Source organism: Panthera tigris, chromosome B2, assembly GCF_018350195.1.
Source record: "Panthera tigris isolate Pti1 chromosome B2, P.tigris_Pti1_mat1.1, whole genome shotgun sequence".
NCBI classification, from domain to species: domain Eukaryota; kingdom Metazoa; phylum Chordata; class Mammalia; order Carnivora; family Felidae; genus Panthera; species Panthera tigris.
The window spans coordinates 100,409,310-100,431,855 of NC_056664.1; the positions used below are offsets into that span (position 1 = coordinate 100,409,310).

The 22,546-nt window shown below is 42.0% G+C and overlaps 1 protein-coding gene across 2 annotated transcripts in view; it reads right to left on the reverse strand.

Annotated features, from left to right (window-relative positions):
• The window catches only part of LAMA4 (laminin subunit alpha 4), a 143,569-nt gene that overhangs the window by 63,467 nt on the left and 57,556 nt on the right, over positions 1–22,546 (reverse strand). The window contains exons 5-11 of one of the 2 annotated variants that reach the window (XM_042987018.1): positions 18,966–19,180; positions 16,963–17,037; positions 15,024–15,175; positions 13,120–13,230; positions 5,917–6,028; positions 2,677–2,844; positions 311–504 (exon numbers count right to left, since the gene is read on the reverse strand). In XM_042987018.1, coding sequence (XP_042842952.1) covers positions 311–504; positions 2,677–2,844; positions 5,917–6,028; positions 13,120–13,230; positions 15,024–15,175; positions 16,963–17,037; positions 18,966–19,180 — 1,027 coding nt within the window. Of the gene's footprint in view, positions 1–310; positions 505–2,676; positions 2,845–5,916; positions 6,029–13,119; positions 13,231–15,023; positions 15,176–16,941; positions 17,038–18,965; positions 19,181–22,546 lie in introns of both variants that reach the window. The other variant, XM_042987017.1, reaches the window with a different exon arrangement.

Genomic DNA, 22,546 nt, shown 5'->3' on the forward strand with positions numbered 1-22,546 from the left:
AAACATAGGACTAGCACATTGGTTACTCACTTGCAAGAACAACGTAGCCATACACATTGACACAGGCACCAAGAACAACTGCATTCTTACTGGTGCGAAAGCGAAACAATTAGAATGATTTCAACTTGATTTTAGGTGCGCACGCTTACATTAGCAAGTTAAAGCGGCAAAACATGGACAAATCTTTTAAAACTATGAATATCTGAATGTACCAAAATTTTACAAAAATCGCGAGCCAACCGTCCCTCCTTGTTGTAACTTTGTGTCATATGTGTCTGAAATGCATTTACGGGTGGAACGTCCACCGTACCTCGAGGTCCCGCTGCCTGGCTGCTGTGGCTCTGTTCATGTCTTCGGCGTCGCTGACGCGGTCAAGAGCCTGGTCAAGTGATTCCTGGAGGTCTGACAACTTAGCATTGTGGTCATCCAGCTGCTCCAGCACGACAGGAAACAGGGAGCGAGTGTCATTGTACAGCCGCTGCCAGTTCTCAGCTTGGTTCAGCACTGGCAAGACATGGACACAGAAACTCAGTCTGGGCTTCTCCTGTCTCCTCTCGTTCCATCCAGCATTCAGCAAAGACGCAAACTTGTCAGGCCATGCCTTCCTTAGCAATAGAGACTGAAGCTCTTGTTCGCAAAACTAGCCCCATGTCCTATACTGGAAGAAAGAAATCCTATTTTGTAGGATTGAGAGCCCCTGGATGGCAGTCAGCCAAAAAAAAAAAAAAAAGAGTTTGGTTCGTTTTCCCATCGAGATGATGATTTATGTGGAAACTGTGTTGTTATTATACTGTGTTTATTATTACCCAGGTTATTAGTAATTTTACCATATAACAAAAGGGTTTGAATGTACTGTAGTTTTACTATTAAAAATAACCCAAATTATCTTGTCTGTTACCGACAAGTGATGTTCACAGCCGCTCATTTTCTGTATTCTCTCCAGGCAAGTGCTTTTAGTTAGCTTCTTTAGGTCAAACCTAAACCATTACTTTGGTAACGAAGAGTTACCGTTGACTTTGTGGTATGAAGGCTGAATGACAAGGATATAGTCTTAAATTCTGTATATGTCTTAATTCTCTGATCAAGGTAGCATGCATTGACTATGTGCCTTAATGCTATTTTCCCTCCAGGGAGTATCAGTCTGTCTCTTGGAGGTCTTGTATTTTCTTTCATCTGTGTGAGCACAAGATGCAAGTTCCTAGCTGAGTAAAGAGAGTGGTTAAAAACGCATCCACGAGGTTGGAAGGTGGCTAAGTGGGGGATGTGGTTGGTTTCATTTCCCCAGGGCAGACTCGTTAAAATTCCCAAACAGGCAAGAAATGTGGAAGCATCCGTCTATGACATTAGATCTCCAGCCTTCCTGAGTGCTGCCTTCATCCTGACTCAGAAATGGGGCTCGAGGTTCGTCTTGAGTTCTTACTGTTTAAGACTTAATACATTTGCTATGGTAATATGCCTTTACGTGAAGAATGTTCCTCTTCTCAAATATTCGTAATAATTTGCAGCAGAAGTTGCTAGTATTGATCATAGGAAAATAACCCAGTGCAGGTGTTCTTAACCCTTTTTTGTGCCATGGGACTCTTTGCAATCTAGTGAAAGCTTCAGACCCCCTCTTATAACGTATTTAAAAATGAATAAAGTAAAATACATAGACTTAAAAAGAAGACCAATATATTAAAAAACAAATTGGTACTATAAGAACACATATGCTTCTTCTATTTTGAATTACTGCTAAACTTAATGTTGTGAGATAAGAACAACAGCTAGTATCTGATACCCAAATCCACGGCTTCTCTTGTTGATTGTGTAGATTAAAATGGACACAAATTCTTTGCAACTCTTCCCATCGAGAGTGGAGTCTATTTCCTCACACCCTTAGTCTGGGCTGGTCTGGGCCAGTAGGATAGATATGACATCTTTGAGTTCCACTCTTGCCTTCCTGGAAGGCTCCTGCTAAATGAGTGAGGCTGGGCTGGTCTCCTTGAGGGTAAGACACTATAAGGGGGGGGAGGCCCAGCCATCTGCCCCTAAGGGCCAGGACATATGAGTGAGCCCAGCTCATGCTACGTGGAGCAGAGATGAGCTGTCCAGATTGAATTAAGCTCATACTGGAAGCCTATGAAGTCATGAACAAATAAATGGTTATTGTTTTAAAAGAATATGTTTGGGATGAGTTGTTAGTCATTGATAACTGATAGAGTAACCAAGTCATAGGTTCGCTAATACTACTGTTGTAAGTTGCCTACATTCATCATTAAAGGAAATGTGAAAACTCGGAGGCTGAAAGCCTAAAAGTCATTCACCAGACTTCAGAATGTGAGTGTTGCTGGGCTTGTAGCTTTACTGCCTTCTCAATAAGATTCCTTTTATTGTTGTTCTGAAAACGGGTTCCCCTTAGCTTTTCTTCCCCTGTTTTATGTGTTTCCACCAACTGTTAAGTCCCTATTTCTTCTTCTCAGGAGTTAAAGGTCTATATTCTGTGTGAGATCTCAACTGTTTTTCAAAACCTCGAGGTTGGGCTTGAGTCTAAAACTCTTGGTCATTTAGTTAAGTTGTCCTAAATGATTCCCTGAGGCCATGTACAAGTTCTAAATGTTCCCTTGCGGCTCAGTGTCCTCTCTTGGACCCACAAAGGAAGCAAACATGTGCTGTGTGCCAGGAGTTGAATACACCTACGTTCCTGGGCTTCATCTGCCTCCTCATCCACTAGCTCCCGCTGCATGAGGAATGGTTGACGGCGTCTGATCTCCTCAAGCATCTTCTGGGCCAACACCATCTTCTCAGAGATTTCCTCAGAGCTAAGTTCCTGTTCCTCCCCATAATAGAGCATCTTGTTGTTGATCTCTGAAAGGAAGGACACAGTGAGAAAAGAAAGCAGGGTGGGGTATCTGGGCATTTTACAGTGATGACACTGAAAACATGGAGGGAGGGCAAAGGGCAGGGCTGATCCCGAAATGGAAAGAGGGTATCATTCAAAGACTGTTCTGATGTTCATGCTGCAAACACTGGTGGCAGCATTGGAATTCGCTATATATTCCAAGGAGAAGTAAAACTTGAGGAAACGATTCTGCCTCCCCCCATTTGGTGTCTTCAGAATGGGAATGGGATTAATACAAAGCCTTTCCTGACTGCAGCTGTGTCTGGTTTCCATGGTAATTCCTGAACGTTACTATGTAAGGCACACAAACCTGGGGTCTTTGATCAACCTTTTGAATAAAATATATAACTTGGAGAAAATTATCTGAGGTATCTCCTGTCATATGTAGGATGTGTTAGAGGTATTAATTATATTTCAGCCAAAGATCTGACCAAAGCTCTAAATCAAAATAAAAGCATATTGATAGTTGTTCAAATGGGTCTTTCAGATTATTCTACAGACCAGATATAAAGTAGAGGTTTGTTTTAGTGTGATGTGAGTTTTTGTTTATTAATATATATTAATAATTAATCTATCTATCTATCTATCTATTTTTGCAATAGCTATTTGCCTTCTGTAGTATGACTGTTTTTCGAGATTGGGCCATTTTGATTCCGTGTCATTTTCACTCCACTTCCATACATAAGTAAGATGTCGGATGGAGAATTTTAGAACCGAAGAGACTGCTGACGCTCAGAGAGATTAGATAAGTTGTCTAAATCCCAGCAGTGCTGAGTTGTTCTCTGATTTTCTCTTCCTACTACATATGATCAGATGAAAGTTATGTAATTGCCACCTTGTCCGCATGACAGGTCTGGGAGGAAGCATTTTATCTTCCTGGCATAAGTGAAATTGTGTGTCTGTGGTTTACTGTGATGTATGCGGCTGGCCAGACAAGACGCGTAAACAAACACTGGTGTCACATAAATCATACCAGATACGGGCTTCTATTTTCTATGGATAATAGCTTGAAGGTCACCAGTAATGTTTTTACAGACGGTTGGGAATAAGGAATGACACGCTATTGATACTGTGTCGCATTCCTGAATTCCAAAGGAAAGGAGATAAATGGGGTAAGGGTTTTTTAACACTATAAATATTACTGAGAAAGTTACAGGAAAACCAAGATATGCTAGAAACGAAACTTATGAAGGGATTAAACATTTACTTTTCAAGTGAAATTTATAATATTAACTCTGGAAATAAACTAAACATAGATTTTTTTTCCCCTCCCTCAGATCTAACACTTCCAGTGCTGACTCGTTTGGCATTTTGATCCAAATATTACATTTACAATTCTGGCCTGTTTTATTTTAGCCACGTCTGGAATAGATTAGAAAAAGGAAATGCGGACAATGACATTTTTTGCCTTGGTCTTTGGAGACTATTCATACATTATTTAAAAAAATTTTTAATGTTTATTTATTTTTGAGAGAGAGAGAGAGAGCATGAACAGGGAAGGGCAGAGAGAGAGGGAGACACAGAATCTGAAGCAGGCTCCAGGCTCTGAGCTGTCAGCACAGAGCCCCATGCGGGGCTCGAACTCACAGACCGCGAGATCATGACCTGAGCCAAAGCTGGACGCTCAACCGACTGAGCCACCCAGGTGCCCCTTCATACATTATTTTTAAAAGGTAAACTGATGGCAGTTATTGTTTCCCATTTACACTTTTGTATTTTTTTCATCTTTTCTTATGCTCACAGGGTCAAATAGAGGGCTTAGATTCCTTCCAAATGAAACACGTTAGAATAAAAATTTTATAACAGCAAATGTGAATTATTTTCTCTGAATGGCTTACTAGAATGCTGGCTTTACTTGCTGCCTAGAGGGGCATTTATTTCTTAATTAGATGAGGTCAGCTAATCCAGGCTCAATCCGACTTTTTGAAAAAAATCAATAGTAGCTCTAAAAAGTTATAGCAAAAAAATATTTTATTGGTAGGTGCAAAAGCATGAGTCAGTGAGGATGGGAGTGAGGGCTGTTTGAAATGCATGCCATTCATTTTTATTATGTATTGTAGGAAATACAGCAAATGTCTAATCTTGGCTCCATTCATCCCTTTGCCTGGAGTATGTTCCCTATACCTCAGGGTAAAGATATGACCCTCTCACTGTGGGTTCCTTTTCTGCCACTGCGCTTGGTGTTGTCATCTAGCTCTTAATACATAGGATAAAAGATATGGAGGCACGGAAATACTGTATCTTAGCAGACTGTAACCCAAGGAAAGTCTCTTTATTTTAGAACAAGTGAGAGCGCCTGTTTTCTGTTGATAAATTGAAGGCTGGCTTTCAATGGGCTATTAAGATGGTTTTCAAAATACTGCCTTCACTTATCAGAAGTTAGCACAAATAAGTAATCCTCTAAGAGGGAAGGTAAAATCTGCCACTGCGTTTTAGGCCGAAGAAATGTCACACGTCCCCTCCAGACTTCTCTTCTGGGGATCAGAGCATGTTGCCTCCCTGGTCCTTGGGAAATGGGATCATCGAGACAGTTTAGGACAGTTTGGATGAGTGCAATTTCCTGCCACTGTAAAGGTGATGTTTTCTGCTGCAGATAGTTGAGAAAAACATGACTCCTACTCAAGACTCCATAGCATTCCGTTTCTTGTGGTGGAAAGGTATTCTGGCATTCCACTTTGGTGAAATGCCTGGAAAGGGAATGATTCTATACATTTATTCTTGACAGCTAACAGATAGTAAGTAGGGATAGTACTCAGAAATCCTAGCGAACAAACTGGATGACTATATATGTGGGTGTGTGTGTATATATATATATATATATATATATACACACACACACACACACTATAAATATACTATATACTATAGTATGAATACCATATGCATACACTATAAATCCATACATATTTCCTTATATAGAGCTCTCTAACAAGTTACTGGCACATAGTAAGCACTATCAGTAGCCATTGTTTTTGTTGTAGTTTAACAACACGAATGATTCCTCGACATTAAGCTGCACCAGAAGAGAATATATTTACCTTTAATTTTATCCCTCATATCATGAGCTTGCTCCACAAGCTGCGTGGCGTGGTTGATGGTATCCATGCTTTCCTTCTGAGCCAGTTCGCCCCTTCTTGAGGCTTGACTTTCCTACAAATAATCCACATAAACACCAGCTTAAATTTATGAGAAGGGAATGTTGTGTATGTGCACATAGCAGGGTGGGCATAATGCATTCCATAAACATAAATTTCCTTGGCATGTGGAGCTTCTATAACATATAAAATGGTCCCAGAAATCATGCATGAATGTGATGTGATGACCAGCTTTAGAACTGCAGAATGCTATAAAATCAGCCGTATTCCTACGCCATCAGTCACAGTTGGGTCCAAACCAATCACCTTTCATATGTAATTTACTCTTTGAATTTTTACTGTATCTCAGGATTCCAGACTAGGAAATTACCCGTGTCTGCTGATCAATTTGACATTGTGCTGATAGAAGAGCTTAAAGTTTCAAAGGGGAAATCGTTGAGAAAGTAGGCAGACCTTGAAATGCTTCGTGCGTCTAGGGGCTCCTGGGTGGTCCCACCAGAGCTGACACTGATTTACCACAGAGATTTAAAGGATTATGCTGACTGGGCTCAATGCTGTTTTCGGTGCTGCATTCCAAATTCCCATCAACACTGATGCCACTTGGGTACAAATAACCACTCAGGCAGATCTGGCTCAGACTGAATTAGACTCTTCCCCGAGAAGCAGACTCCATTCTCTCCACCAGGGAGCTTCTGTTTCAGAGCTCCCATGTAGTAGTTGTGCCCGAATGAAATTCGAACTCAAATGTGGCTTCTGAAAGCGCATGTGGGTGTGTAAGTGTATGTGCATGTTTCTGTGTGTGTCAGGACAGAAGCTGATCTAAGAAATGGTTTAAGGGCAGGACACTGGCCTGTATGCACAGCATTGGGGATGTGTACTGTGTATATCCCTTTGGCATTAGAAAGACTGACTCACGGGTTATATTTAAGGGGGGAAGGAGTTCTCTGATCACACTTGGCAGAAGCCTATTGGCCTCATCTGGTGCTCTTTCGACTCAGTTCTATTACAAAGTGCCGTCGTGTCTGAGTGGACTATGTGGTCTGTCCCACTGCACAGGTTCCCCGGGACAGGGAAGGGCCTGTTTCAAACTTTTTTCCTCTCACCCAGTGTTCTAGCCAGAGGGTTGTGCCATGATTTGACCTGAAATGCTTTGGCTTTCTAGGCATAACCAACCCACATAAGTGGCCCTTAGTGAAGGAAGAGAAATGCAGAAGTGGTGTCATAGCAAACACGTGCCCTGGAGGTTTTTTTTTCAAGCAAGTCCGGAATCCCTTCCACATAAAGCCCCCTATAGAGCAGTAGGGCAACCATCAGACCCTTCCCGAAACAGTGGGCTTTCTGAATGGACACTGCATTCTGAGTCATTGCATTCCTTCTTCCATTGCCTGTCTTCTTCTTGCCTCATTCTAATGCTTTCCAGAAACACAACATCTGTAGTCATTTAAAAATCATATGAAGCAGGGACGCCTGGGGGGCTTAGCTGGTTGAGCGCCCGACTTTAGCTCAGGCCATGATCTCACAGATCATGGGTTCAAGCCCTGCTTGGGGCCCTGTGCTAACAGTTCAGAGCATGGAGCCTGTTTCGGATTCTGTGTCTCCCTCTCTCTCTGCCCTCCCCCACTCTCACTCTGTCTCTCTGTCTCTCTCAAACATAAATAAACATTAAAAAATTATGATGCAGAAAATAAAATCAATCTTATTCTTGATGTCACACTTCCTGCTTTTAAAAAGTATGGACACAAACCTTGAAAACATCTAGAAATTTTAAAAAAATCTAGTTGATTTTTGATCCAGTTCAAATTATATTTGCAAAACACAACACTTATATCTTTTACTTTGGTTTCATCCTTCAAAGAAAAAGGCCTATTGTAATTACTGTGTTCATTTAACTTATTTCTTGATATGGAAACTTTGAAGTGAAACAATGAAAGGCAGCTGGGGTGGGGGGAGGAAGGTGTGAATACTGCTAAGAAAATTTCTTTCTGACAAACACTAGAGGGCGCTTAGTAACACTATATAAGAAAATAAGTGGTTAAGCAATGTCTGTGACTTTACACAGCAAACTTCCTGGCTATAATAGAAGTCATGCCTTATTGGAAAGATTTATGTTTTTCTGTAACTTTGCTTACGGATGAAAAATAAAAATAAAAATAACGGTATGGGCACATGGTAAAACCAGCGTACCTTGCTTTAAGAAAAGCCAAAATTAAAAAATTAACTCACAACTATAAACTAGTTGATGGTTTACATTACAAATAGATTAATCATTTACTTACCCCAACAGCAAATTCTCCCTGTACATATTTGGTATAAAAAGTGGCAAAGGGGCACCTGGATGGCTCAGTTGGTGAAGCGTCTGACTTTGGCTCAGGTCATCATCTCACAGTTCGTGAGTTCAAACCCTGCCTTGGGCTGTGTGCCATCAGCACAGAGCCCGCTTCAGATCCTCTGTCTCCCTCTCTTTACCCCTCCCCTTCTTGGGCTCTCTCTCTCCCAAAAATAAATAAACATTAAAAAAAATTTTTTAAGTGACAGGATCTTTTTGATAATACGGTGCATATGAAGGGTAGTGTATCTAGATGATTGATATTTTAAAAATCAACCAGACTAAGTGAAGCTGATAATATCTAGGGTGAGAATAGACTTCATTGTTTAAACTGTGACACTTTTGAAAGTGAAAGCGGAACTTCCAGGAATCACTCTGGGAGACAAGCATAAATAAGGACAGTGCTGGACAAAACAGTAGTGGGAATAAAATGGTTCTGAAACGATGCTCCATTTCAGAACCTGTACAGTGATATCTACTTCTGTGGGTTTCCCTACCTCCTGAACATTAACGGCTTCTAAAAACCTTTCCAGACTTGAGTTCCTCCGAGCTACAAACTCAAATCTTTCTCTAACTGCCCTCTGGGCATCCACAGAGAAATGTCCTGAGTAATCCATTCTGTAATTTAATTTTTTGATTGATTGATTGATTGATTTTTACATAAAGATCTCTACATATTTTTATGTAATCTTGGGGGTAGAGATCAAGAGTTGCATGCATGCTTTACGTACTAAGTCAGCCAGGTGCCCCCCTTCTGTAATTTTAGAATAGTCATTTCTCCAAGCCAGAACTTCCCTCATGTCCAATTGGTCACCAAATCATTCTTATTCCGCTTGCCATTCTGGCCTCTCCTCCTGTTCCATACTACCACAGTCTCGGTTGATACCTGTCCACTGCAAATTCTGTTCAAATAAAGGCAAGGTAGCAATCAACCACTCTTTTTTTGAGAGACAAAGAAAGAGAAAGAGGGGTGGGGGTGGAAAGACAGAGGAAGGGGGAGAGAGAGAGAATTTTAAGCAGGCTTCATGCCCAGTCCAGTGCAGAGCCTGACGTGGGGCTTGATCTCATGACTATGAGATCATGACCTGAGCTGAAATCAAGAGTCCGACGCTTAACTGACTGAGCCACTCAGGTGCCCCGCCAACCACTCTAGTCTAGACCTCTGTGGCAATTTTCCAGATTACTGGTGCCCATATCTTCAGCGTCTTCACTCGCCAATCCATCATCCCTACTGTAGAAGAATGTTTCTGAAATTTCAAATCTGATCAGTTCATTGTCCTACGTAAATACTTCAATGTTCTCCAAAGCCCACAGGATGAAGCCTACATGTTCTTGAGCATGGTGGGCAAGGTTCCTCATGACCTGGCCTCTGAGAACTTCATCAGCAGTGTCTCCTGTGCCTTGCCTTACAGCTGGCCTTTCAGTAGGCCAAGGCCAAAGTTTTTCTAGTTGTAGAACACACTATGTTGTTTCACAGCTCCCTGCTTTCCTGGTACTTTTCTCCTGCTTAGGAAGTACTTGATAAACTCCCAGTACTTTTTAAACACATAGGTCAATGCTCATCTTCTCTAAGAAGTGTTCCCTAGCGTATGCCCAGTGAACAAGTTAATTATTTCTTCCTTAGAGTTATCTCTTTAGCTTGTACCATGCCTCTCTTATTGAACGCTATGTTATGATTATTTTGTTTTACATACCTGTTTTCCCTGCTGGCTGTGAGCTCCTGGAGAGCAGGGTTTATGTTATATTATCATGTTCATTTCAGTATCCATAGCACTAGCACAATAGCTTATACACCAGGTGTTAAGTAATGCTTTTGGAATTGAAACATATTTTTATTTTTTGCCCTACCGTTTTGTCAGGATCAGAGACGAGCCCAGGTGCTTTTGATGTATAGAGGTGGCCTACTTTCCTTCCAGCCCTAAAGATCTCTTCGATGACTTGATAAGCGAGGGAGCTTTTGTTGTGGCCAAAGGAGTAGGGAGGATATGGAGGAGATGGGGAAGTAGAGGGGTGGTGCAGCACCTTCCTGAGCCAGCCCTTGGAGACTGGGCTCTGCGACTTGGGGCTCTGCACTGCAACTTCAAGGCCCCGTTGTCAGGGGGCAGCACTGAAACTGAGAGAGGGCCCCCCGCCTCTTCTCCTGCGTGTAGCCTGGCACCACTCAGACTTCGAGCATGGTGCCTGGGGAACATGGGAAAGTAGAATCTTGACTTAGTCTTTGGCACTTTCTTACAGACATGACAAGCCAGTGGTAGAAGGGAGGTCGTTTTGAGCACCGACTATTTGAGAATACAAAATGCCTGGGCATCCTTTAGGGGATTTCCAGAAGTAAGGGAGTAGGAAAGGGCTGTAGACTTTTTCAAAAGAGGGCTAGGACGAAACCAGTTAACTTAGGTTAATGTAAACTGTGAGATTTGGGGCTCATGAGGTTTACGTGACAATTTGCAAACGGAGGTATTTTCAAGTTCAAGAGGCAACATTACTGTGATTAAAAAAAAAAAAATCATTGTGGGAATGAACCCACAGTGAAATCCTTCAATTAGTTAATTAATTAATTAATTTCCTTTTAAAGTTTATTTATTTATTTTGAGAGAGGCAGAGACAGCGTGAACAGGGGAGGGGCAGAGACAGAGACAGAGAAAGAATCCCAAGCAGGCTCTGTGCCACAAGCTGTGGAGTCTGATGCAAAGCTCAAACCCATGAGGAGTGAGTGAGATCATCACCTGAGCTGAAATCAAGAGTCGAATGCTTAACTGACTGAGCCACCCAGGCGTCCCTATCCTTCGCTCTCTTTAAAGGTAAATATTAGTTACTTATTTGGTAGAAGTCTTTCTAAGGCAACCTCTTCTTAAATCCTTCTAAGAATCAATCATGGGCTTTTCTGGACTAAAGGACTGAAGGATGCTTGAGAAGTCATTAAGACCAGCTCTGGGCATTCGTTTGGAAATCTTTCAGCAGTCTCTTACACCACCAGGACTGTTGGCATAGTTAGAAGGACCTTATTTTCAATAAGAGTTCTTGGAAATACCTGAAAGTTTCAGTAGCTTTTTCATCAACCTTTTGCTTTGGTGGTCTCTTCTTGGTGCCCAGGAGCCTTTTCTACTGTGATATCACTTAAAAAAAATTTTTTTTAATGTTTTTATCTATTTTTGAAGGAGAGAGAGATAGAGCATGAGTGGGGGAAGAGCAGAGAGAGAGGGAGACACAGAATTCGAAGCGGGCTCCAGGCTCTGAGCTGTCAGCACAGAGCCCGATGTGGGGCTTGAACTCACGAACTGTGAGATCATGACCTGCGCTGAAGTCAGACACTTAACCAACTGAGCCACCCAGGCGCCCCTCTACTGTGGTATCACTTGAAAGCTCGTGCTATTTTCTCCCCATGAATGTCTGCATTTAGGTTATACTGGAAGTGGAAAATTTGTACAACAAAAGGATCAGTCAGTCCATGTCTGAGCTGTGAGAGGAACTAATCTTGGGGAAAATATTTTCACAAGAATTGAGACACTGGGCAAATTCCAACCATGACACCAGAAATGAAAAAGCAGTGAGTTTTTCACAAAGATTTCTTTCCTAGTATTTCCTTTGAAACTTAAGAGATCTCACTGCTTCCTACCTATGCTCCTGCTTGGATTTTAATATGCACAATGCATGGGAATGAGGGACCCAAGTTTCATATACATTGCGAAGTAGCTGTATCTTCCAAAGATCCAATTAGAACAACTCATGTTTTTAGAAGCCTAATCTCGTAAAAGTTTATGAGGTCCAACATCAAAAGAGATGGCCAGAGTTAATTTTAACCTTTATTTTTGTAGAAAATAAGAATTATTTTTCAAAGAGATCTTCAATGTCAAACACCCATGTCTAAAAGTTGAAATCCGAGTACATTGGACAGCCCTGGTAGAGCATAATCAGGGGAAAAATGTGTCAAACATTTTAATACGTAAAATATGGCACCTGGTGGCTTAGTTATATTTTTCCTTATTAGTACAGATGATGGATATTTTTCCATTAGGCTCCTGGGGAGTGTATTTAATAGTCTTTCATGTTAACTCTGTTCTTCCTGTTTTCATGTTTTTCTTGTTCATTTGTGAGAGCTTTCACAAGTCATATTTCCCTCAATGTTTTTCTTAGTCTGGTTGAATTCTTAGTTTATTTATTGTTTCACTGGGTATTTGAAATTTTATCTTGTCAACTCTATTACCTTTTTTAAATTATAATTCTTCATGCTATATTTAAATGTACTGTTATTTCCTTTCAAGGTTTAACAATGATTTCATTTTGCTTTCTTATGGATTTGAGATTTAAACTCAACTCTTAATCTGTCTGGAATTTATTTTAGTATATGTTATAAAGTGAAAGTTGAAGGTGATTATTTTTCCTGTCTAACTGCAAAATTGCTTTCTCAGCATGGTTCTTCTTTCCTTTTATTACTTAATGGATCCTTTAGCAAACATTTAAATTTCATATTCTATATAATAAAGTTTATTTCTGGGCTCTCTACAGCTCTTAGCCATAAAATGTTAAGGCAAACAGCTGACCAACCATCCTAATTGAAACATCTATCAACCATATTAACCAGCAACAAATACAATGGAAGTTCCCCGTAAACATAGTTTTTCAAGGAAAGTCATCAAAACGAGAAGAGACTGTAGAGACCAAGTATATTAACTTTCTCCACAGATCTTGCCTTGATTTATTTTAAGGCACATGGGTCACTGCATTTTTCCTTCATTGTGTTAAGCTTCAGTCGTTTGTGACTAGCCAGGCTCACCCCGGCTAAATCCTTTCTCTGAAGGCACTCCCAGACACTGAATACCTACCCTTTCCGCTAATTCCTCCACATCAGACAGAAGGCTTTTCATTGTGTTCTCAGCATTGTTGATTTGTATCTTTCTTAGGACATACTGGTTTTCTCTTTCTGACAATTTTGTCTGTGGAAAAGAAAAATGTTTTGAAAAAAAAATCAGTAGATGTGCATACCAGGCTTTTAAACATACACATACAACGCTTTCAGTGTAAGGGGACTCAGAGTAGAATGTGAGCTTCTGTCACCAAGATCGTGGGGTCTGAAGGCTGCTGCCACCTCGTATGAAGGTTGGGGTCTGCACAAGGGTTCCCATGGTCTTCAGAGCTGAAGTTCTACGAGCTCTGCTCACTGGGCCAGAGACCCTGAACCAGGCTGTGCCGGCCATGAAGAAAGGGCATCTTTTTCTAATTTCACAAAAGTACCGTATAGACTGGTGGAGGCCCAGCGTGTGTGATCTTTAAAATTTCCATTTTGGCAGACCTTGGAGGAAATGATCAAGCCATAAGGATCAATGTAATGTAAAATGGAGTTTGGAAATTCTCTTTCTTCTTTTTAGTGCAAGGAGAGGGATTCTCTTTATTTTGGACCACTTTCCCTTTCTGTCCCATTTTTGCGGAGTTTGGTCCAATGTAGCTTTCCTTGGACTACTTTGGAGAAAGCCTTTCGATCCTGGCACAGGCGTCCTGTCCTGTCCGTTATCATCATACCTATCTTGATGTTGCGCTGTTGAGGAAAGAGAGTTCAGGCGGTATCATGAGGCCTGTGTCTGGGTGACTCCTCGGAGAAGTACTGCCTGCATGTGTCCAAACAGATGAGTTTGGACAGGAACGATTGCTAAGTTTGGAATAGGATGCTCACTAAGAGTCCATCCAGCTCTACAATTTTGTGATTTTTGGTTTGCTCTACAGTTTGCATATTTGGCCAATTGCTGTGGATGCCATCTATTTGCACCTCTAAAAAGTAGAGTGATGAGCACTTTCTATGGTGCTCTACTCTACATATATCTATGGTGCTCTACTCTACATATATCGCTTGCTGAATTCTCGCAACAACCCATAAGATGGGCGTGATAATTATCCTCAGGTGAGAAAACTGGAAAACTAAGAGGTTAAAATAACTTGCCCGAGGTCACGTAACTAGTAAGGGTGAGAGCTGGGATTTGAATGCAACCAGTCTGGTTTCAAAGTTTATGCTCTTAATCATTATGCTAAGTTGACAAACAGTAAAAATGTGTGCTGGCATTAATTCTATTCTTCTTTCGGTTAATTATCATTGTTTCAAAAAACGTCTGTTGGTTGTGATAGAAGCCGATGATTTAGAAGGGAAAAATACCTCTTGAAGTTTAGCTGTATAAGCACTGTTATAATCTACTGTTTTTGACTGTTGTCAGCCTTTAACTGTTTATCAGATATTAACCACTGGACCTATGAGGAGAGCCAGGGCGTGTATGTCTGTGTGCTCCAGTGTGTGTGTGAGTGTGGGAAAATGAGAGAGACTGTGTGTCTGTAAGAAGGAAAGGTAAGGGTGGGAGGGAGAGAGCAGGAGAGAGGTTTCTAGAGAAACTCCCCAAAACATGGCAAATTGAGGCTAAGGTAACGGTAAGTTTGTGGGAAGGACCTGAACGATCAATGTACAGCTTACCAAAGAAGTAAGAGTGTTTTCCTTCCCTCAATAGTTTGGTAGATAGATACTCCTTGTTTTAGTTATTTTATTTAACACCTTAACTTCTTTTATAGATGGCAGTCTTTGGTTTAGGTTGAAGTTCATGGTTATAATCAACGTTTCATAATTTCCTAATCTAACAATCCATCTGTAATAACAGCCATGGGACTCAGATGATAGAGGAGATAGGAGTTCTAGGACAGATCGTGCAAAGCCAGCATGAGATACAGCTGAAGGTACAACATGGCTGCATACTTTGAGGAGGTAGATGGTGGAGTTGAGTTCATTCACGTGCCTATGAGCAGCGGCGCCGGATGATACGCTCAACAGACCCGATTTGCTTTCTTCAATAGAGAGTGCTGCTAACCGAAGGTCATCGATCAGATCCCAGATGCACTTATCACAGCCTGGAGATAAAATGGACGTGTTATTTCTTTAAAACTGAAAGTCAGCCAGGAAGCATGTGCACTAGTAGATCATTATGTGTACTTCCTCTGTTAATATTATTATTATTTTAATCTGAAATTTATTGTCAAATTGGTTTCCATACAACACCCAATATTATTTTTATCTTAGGGGTGCCTGGGTGGCTCAGTCGGTTGGGCGTCCGACTTCGGCTCAGGCCATGATCTCACGGTCTGTGGGTTCAAGCCCCGCGGTGGGCTCTCTGTGCTGACAGCTCGGAGCCTGGAGCCTGCTTTGGATTCTCTGTCTCCCTCTCTCTGTGCCCCTCCCCTGCTTGTGCTCTGTCTCTCTCTGTCTCAAAAAATAAATAAATAAGTAGATATTATTTTTATCTTTGTGCCCTGAGGAGCTGTTCTGGGTCACAGAACCAGTCCTTACACTCGAAGCAGACGAGAGTCTAAGATGACTCAAACTGTGCATCAGGCACGATCCCCACTTAAAACAACAAAACAACACATGCGACAGGGAAGGAGGCTAATCTGGACTCTCTAACCGCTGAACTGAAAGAAAGGAAGCTTAAAAGGGCAAGACATTTGCAAGATGGGTGGGTAAGGAGAAGCACTCCCTCCACTTTTGCTTAGTGGTGGGACAGCCCTCTGAGATGGCTCTCTTCCTATCAGGCTTTGGGCTTCTGCTTAGTGCCCACCGGTGAAGACGCCGCAGTTTCTGCTCCTTGCAGTTGGAATTGGAGTTCCTCCCACTGCGTCGTCACCCCCCGGAGGCCCAGCGCCCCCTTGTGGCACACTCAGAAGGACAGCCGACCATGCTTGGAAACCTGTCTTGACCTCATTTTGAAACTTTTCTGTTCCCAATTATCTTTCCCCCAGATTGTCCCCTTTTCTAAGGAACCAATAAATGAAGACTAAAGGGTTAATAGTTGTTAATGTGTTAATTTGTTATTTGAAGTTTAACATGATCTTACTGATAGGCTATCTTATAGGAATAACTCCCCAGCCAGCCATGAGGCAGCTGGGCAGCCATTTTGATCAAAGGCTTTCTAAGGCAAAGCTTCTTTAAATCATTCTAAGAACCAGTTTTTCTAGACTAAGCGCTTGAAGGATGGTTGAGAAGTCATTAAGACCATCTCTGGGCATTTGTTTCGAAGTGTTTCAGCAGGTTCCTGCACCATGAGGACTGCTGATTTGAATGAAAGTAATGACAGAGAAATCCAGGAAAGTAAGATGACAGTTCCATTCTATAAGATGGGAATATTTTATTTCTGGTGCCACTTCAGTTTTGGAGTGATTTGGGAAAAGCCACTCGAATCTCTTAGTGTCTTGGTTTCCCTAGTGTTGTAAAGCATTGTCTACCTCACTATCTGAGGACTTGAAGAGATAATATAGAAAAGGGAGCCAAAATGAACTCGGTCACTGGGAATTGTGTTTCTGCCTGTGTTTCTGCTTGTGTTTCTGTTCTGTGAATTGTCTGCCTTTACCCACTGGGTAAGATGCTGAATTTAAGGGCTTCATAAAATAAGTTTTCTAAAACAGAGCTGCTTAAATGTAAGTCACCCATTTGCCAATTGGAATCAAGCAGAGCGTTGAGTATCTTTCGCTCAGGGTTTATTTGGTGGAGGCACAGACAGGGTTAAAGCCGGGAGTGGGACTTAGGCAGTTTCTAGAGAGGCTATTGCATAGCTTTTCCTAATCCTACACCTGCAGCACATTAGAGAGAGTGGGGTTAGTCAATCATGTACTGTTATTTTTACTTATGGTTGGGCAGTCCATGCCTGTAGGGGGTTCAAAACCTTCTTCCAAGCACTCTCCGGTTACGCTGTCACATGGGCCTCCCCCACAATTGCACACTGTGGGAAACAAAAACAAGAGGTTAGGGCTTCGTTTCTTAAAATGCTTAAAATATGGCAACGTTTTCCTGGTTTCTAGAAATACTGGCTATCAGTATACAGTTCTTCCAAAGGGAAGTAATTATATTCTTCTTTACCACCATGTAGAATCCATGAACTAGAGATTATTCCCCTCACCCGGTAAAGCCCAGCCTGGTGAGATTTTCAAAGGTGGCCCTGGGGCAAAAGTAAATCTGAATTTTCTAGGACTCTTTTCCCCACTTTCTGGGATGCTGACATGACTGTGCAATTGCTTCAGTCCAAAAAGATCCTGGTAAATTTCACAAAGTACAAAACGATCCTGGAACCCATCATTCAGCTGGAATCTGAGAGCCCTCCTTTCATCGCAAACTGATTCTCCAGTTTAATCCAACTCCAGGGTTGATCATTGCCAGGTGTGAGGGAGGAGCAGCCCAGAGGGAGGGAGGGAGGAGGCTCAAGAGCGATTCTTGGCTCCCACAGTGCTTGACCCTTGGCAAGTCTGACTCCAAACCTCCATCAGTGGGATGGCTAGGAATAATGTCGTGGAAAGAATTAGGAGCATATTTACATGAATTTAGAAGACCTGAGAGCCCACTATTAATCTACTGATGATTTTCAAAAACGCCTTTTGGAAAAAAACAAAAGCAAAACCCTAATCTCATCAGGCTGTTCATTTTCCACTGAGTTGCTCAGTAGGAATCAATTTGTAATATTTAAAAAGGATTTCCTAAGCTATCTATGCTGGCAATAAGCTGGAATAGTGTTGTAAATTCTCCCCCACCTCTTAACTGTCTTTACAGAATAATCATAAAAAATTAGCTTCAAGGGGGAACATGCATTTATCACATTTCAGCTGTTTAATGTTCCACAAAATGTAGATTTGTTAAACAATTCAGCAAGATCATGCTTTGTTGCTTCTAACATCACCATCTTTTCTAAGAGTGATCTGCATCTATGTAGTTTAACAGAAGTTTAAAAAAATCTTTTGAGAATCAGAACATCAATGTCTAAGGCTTGGATTTTGCCAACATCCTTTCTGATGCCTGCTTTCTCTCTTTAGTCTGACTGGACACAGAACTCCTCTCTTGCTTCTGTCATTTCTGGTTTCATGCCTCTGTGCACCTCGCTTTCTTATAGACACGTTTACTTTTACTGTGAGTGCTGCAGATCATATGTGTCTTCTTCTCAGCTTTAGACTCTTCTTAAAATCTTTGCAGGTGGGAATCTGTTTCGGTAAGGGGATTCCAGAAGAAGCACTCCACAAGAGCACAAGGCCTCTGCCTCGCCCTCTTTCCTCTCAAAGTCACAGAGTAAGAAATACTCACTCTCAACCTTCCTTTGTTCCTAAAGGAAGTCAATTCACTTTTATTTCTGAAGAGTTTCACTCTATGCAGCAAATTGATTAGAGAAATCATGAACGAAATTTGTGCATTTCAGTCTAACTGCAGTTTAAACAGGAAGATTTCTTATACTATATCTGCAATATTTACTCTGACTATTTGAGGAACTTGGGGGATGACTAAACTGTACCCTTGGCTTGCTAATCTGTTTCACTTAGAAGACAGTTTTACTTCTTAAAGCTATGTCCAGCTTCCAGAATAAGAAAACTGATGTAAATCTTGTAAGTTTGCATTCAGAATTCTGGTCAGTGATAGGTAATCCATGAAAGTCTGACTTACTCCTTTGATAAAAATTGGAAGAATATAAGGCAAAAGTTCACTTGTGTGAGTGTCTCATGGTTTAATCTACCCATGAGCTAAGGTACACCAGTAGCCTTGATAATATCTACCCTGGTGAGTATGGGATGCACATTCCTAAGAGTGCACAGTGTCCTGGAAAAGTGACAGTGGGACACTTGCAATATTTTCCCAACATCGATCCATCTGAATTCGGTGTATGTGCTGTACCTGCGCAGTTCTTGGCGACCCTGGCATCCCCATAGTAGCCAGGGGCACAGCGTTCACACTTGAATCCCGTGGTGTTGCGTAGGCAATTCCTACACTGGCCGGTGACCTCGTCACAGTCTTCAAAGATCAGGTTGGGATCTGAATTTCCACTGCAGTCACATTTCTTACAGGTGCTTCCAATCAGCAAGGGGTTTCCATAGTAACCCGGGGCACATCTAGAGGAGAAATCACAGGTTAAAAATTTAGCAGCCATAGTTTTTCTTGTCTTTTATCTTCTTTCCTACCTAGAAGACAGTGTAGTGAATATATGTGGATTGCTCGCCTGGAATTCATTCCCTTTATTGCAGCTTCTTAATAGGACCAGACTTTGTTTTTAAGGAACCATTCTTCTCTTCCCTATTGGATTGAAGCCCATTTAGTATGATCAGACCCCCAGATGCAGGAATGTCCAGATATGATCAGTGTGTGGGCATTTTTCGTCACCCTAATGATTGGGGTGCATGGCTGGTATATGACCGAATGGTACAAGATATGCCAAATGTACTGCAAGAGATGTACCACTGGGGCACAGCTAAGAATTATCCTGGCCGAAATGTTAATAATACCCTTATTGAGAAACACTGGTATAAATCACCATCTGCCTTGCCATAACGAATTGTTCGGATAACCTAAACCTGAGCCAGTTAGTGCCTGGCATTGTCCTGGCCAAGACAAGTTGGCTCAGGAGTGATCTAGTCGGAGTATTATAGCTCAGGGCTTTTAGCTGAGGGTTGTGGGAAGGCATTCTCTCTATCCACAGGTGAACATAGAGGCAGGTAGCACTCAGCTGGCAGCCATCTTGTGATGGCAGGAAGGCAGTGTGAAGATAAAGCAGAGAGCAGGGCTGAGAGTACCACACATAAATGAAATTGGAGCCCAGATGGCCATTTTTGTGGGCATTTTAGGTATGTAAGCCTATAGAGACCAGGCACCTAACTGCATTCGTTGTGAGGGCAGAGCTAGTGCCTATGGTCATGCCAGCGGGGCCCTTAAGGACAGACCCCAGCTCAGTTGGAGAGTAGAGACCAAAATCCATCTAGCCTTTGCTGGCCTTGCCAAGCTGTGCCCTCTGGGCGGAGCTGCTTCTACTCAGAAGAAGAAATGCCTTCTCTACTTTTCCCAAAGGTGCCTCACGGGCCAGCAGAGGAGGCCCTGCTTGTGAGTAGTGGGACTGCAGGCTCCATCCAAGGGGTAGCTGCTACTCAGCTCCTGTCAGCTGTTTCTAGATTGTAGCCTTGAGGGAACTGTGTTGCTAGATCTTTCTATTTTTAAAGAGAAAAGCTGAAGTGTGGATTTTTATGTGAACATACAATTTTGAAAGTTTGGCTCAAACTTTGTAAGAATACCGTATGAGCCAAACTACACGTTTTCTGGCTGGCCATAGGCTGCTCTTTGCTGTGACCTTAAACTAGTGTCAAGACTGGCTAACTGGGGCTGAAGATGCTTTGGGAGTGGCTGGAAAGAATGTGTGGTCACCCCTTCATGGAGCTGAAGGTCAGGTGCAGGAGTGGGTTCTGATGTGAGCGAGAAAAAGAAAGGAGCAGATGGAGGTATCTGTGATGAAAGCAGAGGTGGGGGAAGCCGGTGTTGGCTCCAGATGCAGGGTGGATTGCGGGCTGGAATGGGGAGACCAGGCTGGGGTGTGGAGAGCCTGGGCTGGGCGTTGGCCTTGGAGAGGAGAGCGGGGGAGGACTTTCCAAGGAAATCAGGAAGACCTGGCCAATAATAACAAGACACTACCTTTTTAAAAGGCTTTCATGATTCAAAACATTTGAAAAACAGAGAAAGGAAAAAAAAAATCACCTGTAATCCTACGATCCTAACAAAATCACTGTCCGATATTTTGCACATATTCTTCCAAGCTTTATGTCTCAGTTTTTTGGTGTAGTTGTAATGATGGCGTACGTTCAATCTTTATGCCCTTTACTTGCACCGTACCTCATGGTTTCACCGAGGTGAGTTTAGTTACCGCACACACCCGGGAGGTAGGCCACACAGGCCTGGCATTCTGAGGCTGAGAGGCTACTTTGCTTTTCCAGGCTCATATAGCAAGGAATTCACAGCACAAGACCCAGACCTTCTGACCCTGATGTTCTTTCCTTCACTCCACCCTGGACCACACTGCTGCTGCTATAAGTGGATGAATGAATTCACCCAACAGAGGGACAATTCATGTCTATTTTATGTAAGGCATGGAGAGACAGGAAGAGGAAAAACACACAGCCCGTGCCCTGAAAGAACAGGAAACAAATTGAGCATAATTATGCATAAAATCATAAACTCTAGAAATCAAGGTCTACGAAAAAGATAAGAATGAATGCAAGCGCCACACAACCCACAGAGCGACACCCCCCTAAGAGGAAATGTTCAGTGAGTTTTGTTATTCATACTCATGTCTTTGCACCTTTGATTTACAGGTTCTCTGGTTCCCAAGCCAGCACAAATCATCCCTCTTTGGAACACATGGCTGGATTGAATTTCTATCCTTTGCTGCAGTTCACCAGAGAGTATTAGACTCTTGGTCCCATTAAAATGGGACTCAGACCTGGCACCTCAATGTACCGTAGGGAATCGTGAGCTCTGGGCGTGGGACCTTGCCCAAGCTCACAGAAGTCAGATGACCTGACTTTCTTTTCTCTGTTGAATTCCATTGTATTTGATCTCCATAGGTTGTCTCTTGGTCTTCCACGAGAGAAAAACCGAATTCTCTGTTCTGTAAGTCAGAAGCTCAATCACAGTGGAAACCTACTTTGAGTTTCAAGAACATCTTTTGGTGGTAGGTTCAGATGCAATTCTGAAGTCATAGTCCAAACTTTAACCCTACAGATTTTATAGAATAGTCATGCAAAGGTTTCTTCCTATAGCACTCTACAACCCCTTACTTTCATAGACAAGGAAACTGGAGTGTGGAGAAGCTAAATAATTTGTTCATTACTGCAGGGCTCAACCCTATGATGGGACTCCAAGCGTAATACCCTTTCCCCCCACAAGTCTGATATTAAATGAATTAGCTAATTGATTAGCAATTATAATAATCGAATAATCAAATGCTATCAATGCATCCAATTCCTGCCCTCAAATAACAAATAACAAAGGTTCAAAAGGACCAGCAGTTGGAATTAGAATCAGCACTGGAGCCTTGTACCCCGTAGTCTGGTTCTATTTTTTTTTTCTCCCATAATCTCATTTCTAGCTTTATTAATGACTTGATTCACTCATGGAAAATGGGCTGATACATTTACAGTGTAAATGAGAGAACAGTGGCATATGAACATTGTCATTTCAGTTAGTGATCACAGTATTTAGGCAAAATAGAAAACAAAGAAATATGTTTTAGGAGAAAAAAAAAAAAAGACTTTGACCAAGACCTATTGTGTTGGGAATTTTTGGAGCTCTTTTTCTCTCCTCTCTTCTTTCTCCTTTGCTTCTCTTACTAGGGCCATACAACTGTCACTGAATACCTTTGCCAAGGGTGCTAAACTCCCAGGTGGCACAGTAGTCTTTCTGGGAGGGATGCCATTCTATAGCTGTCATTGGTATTA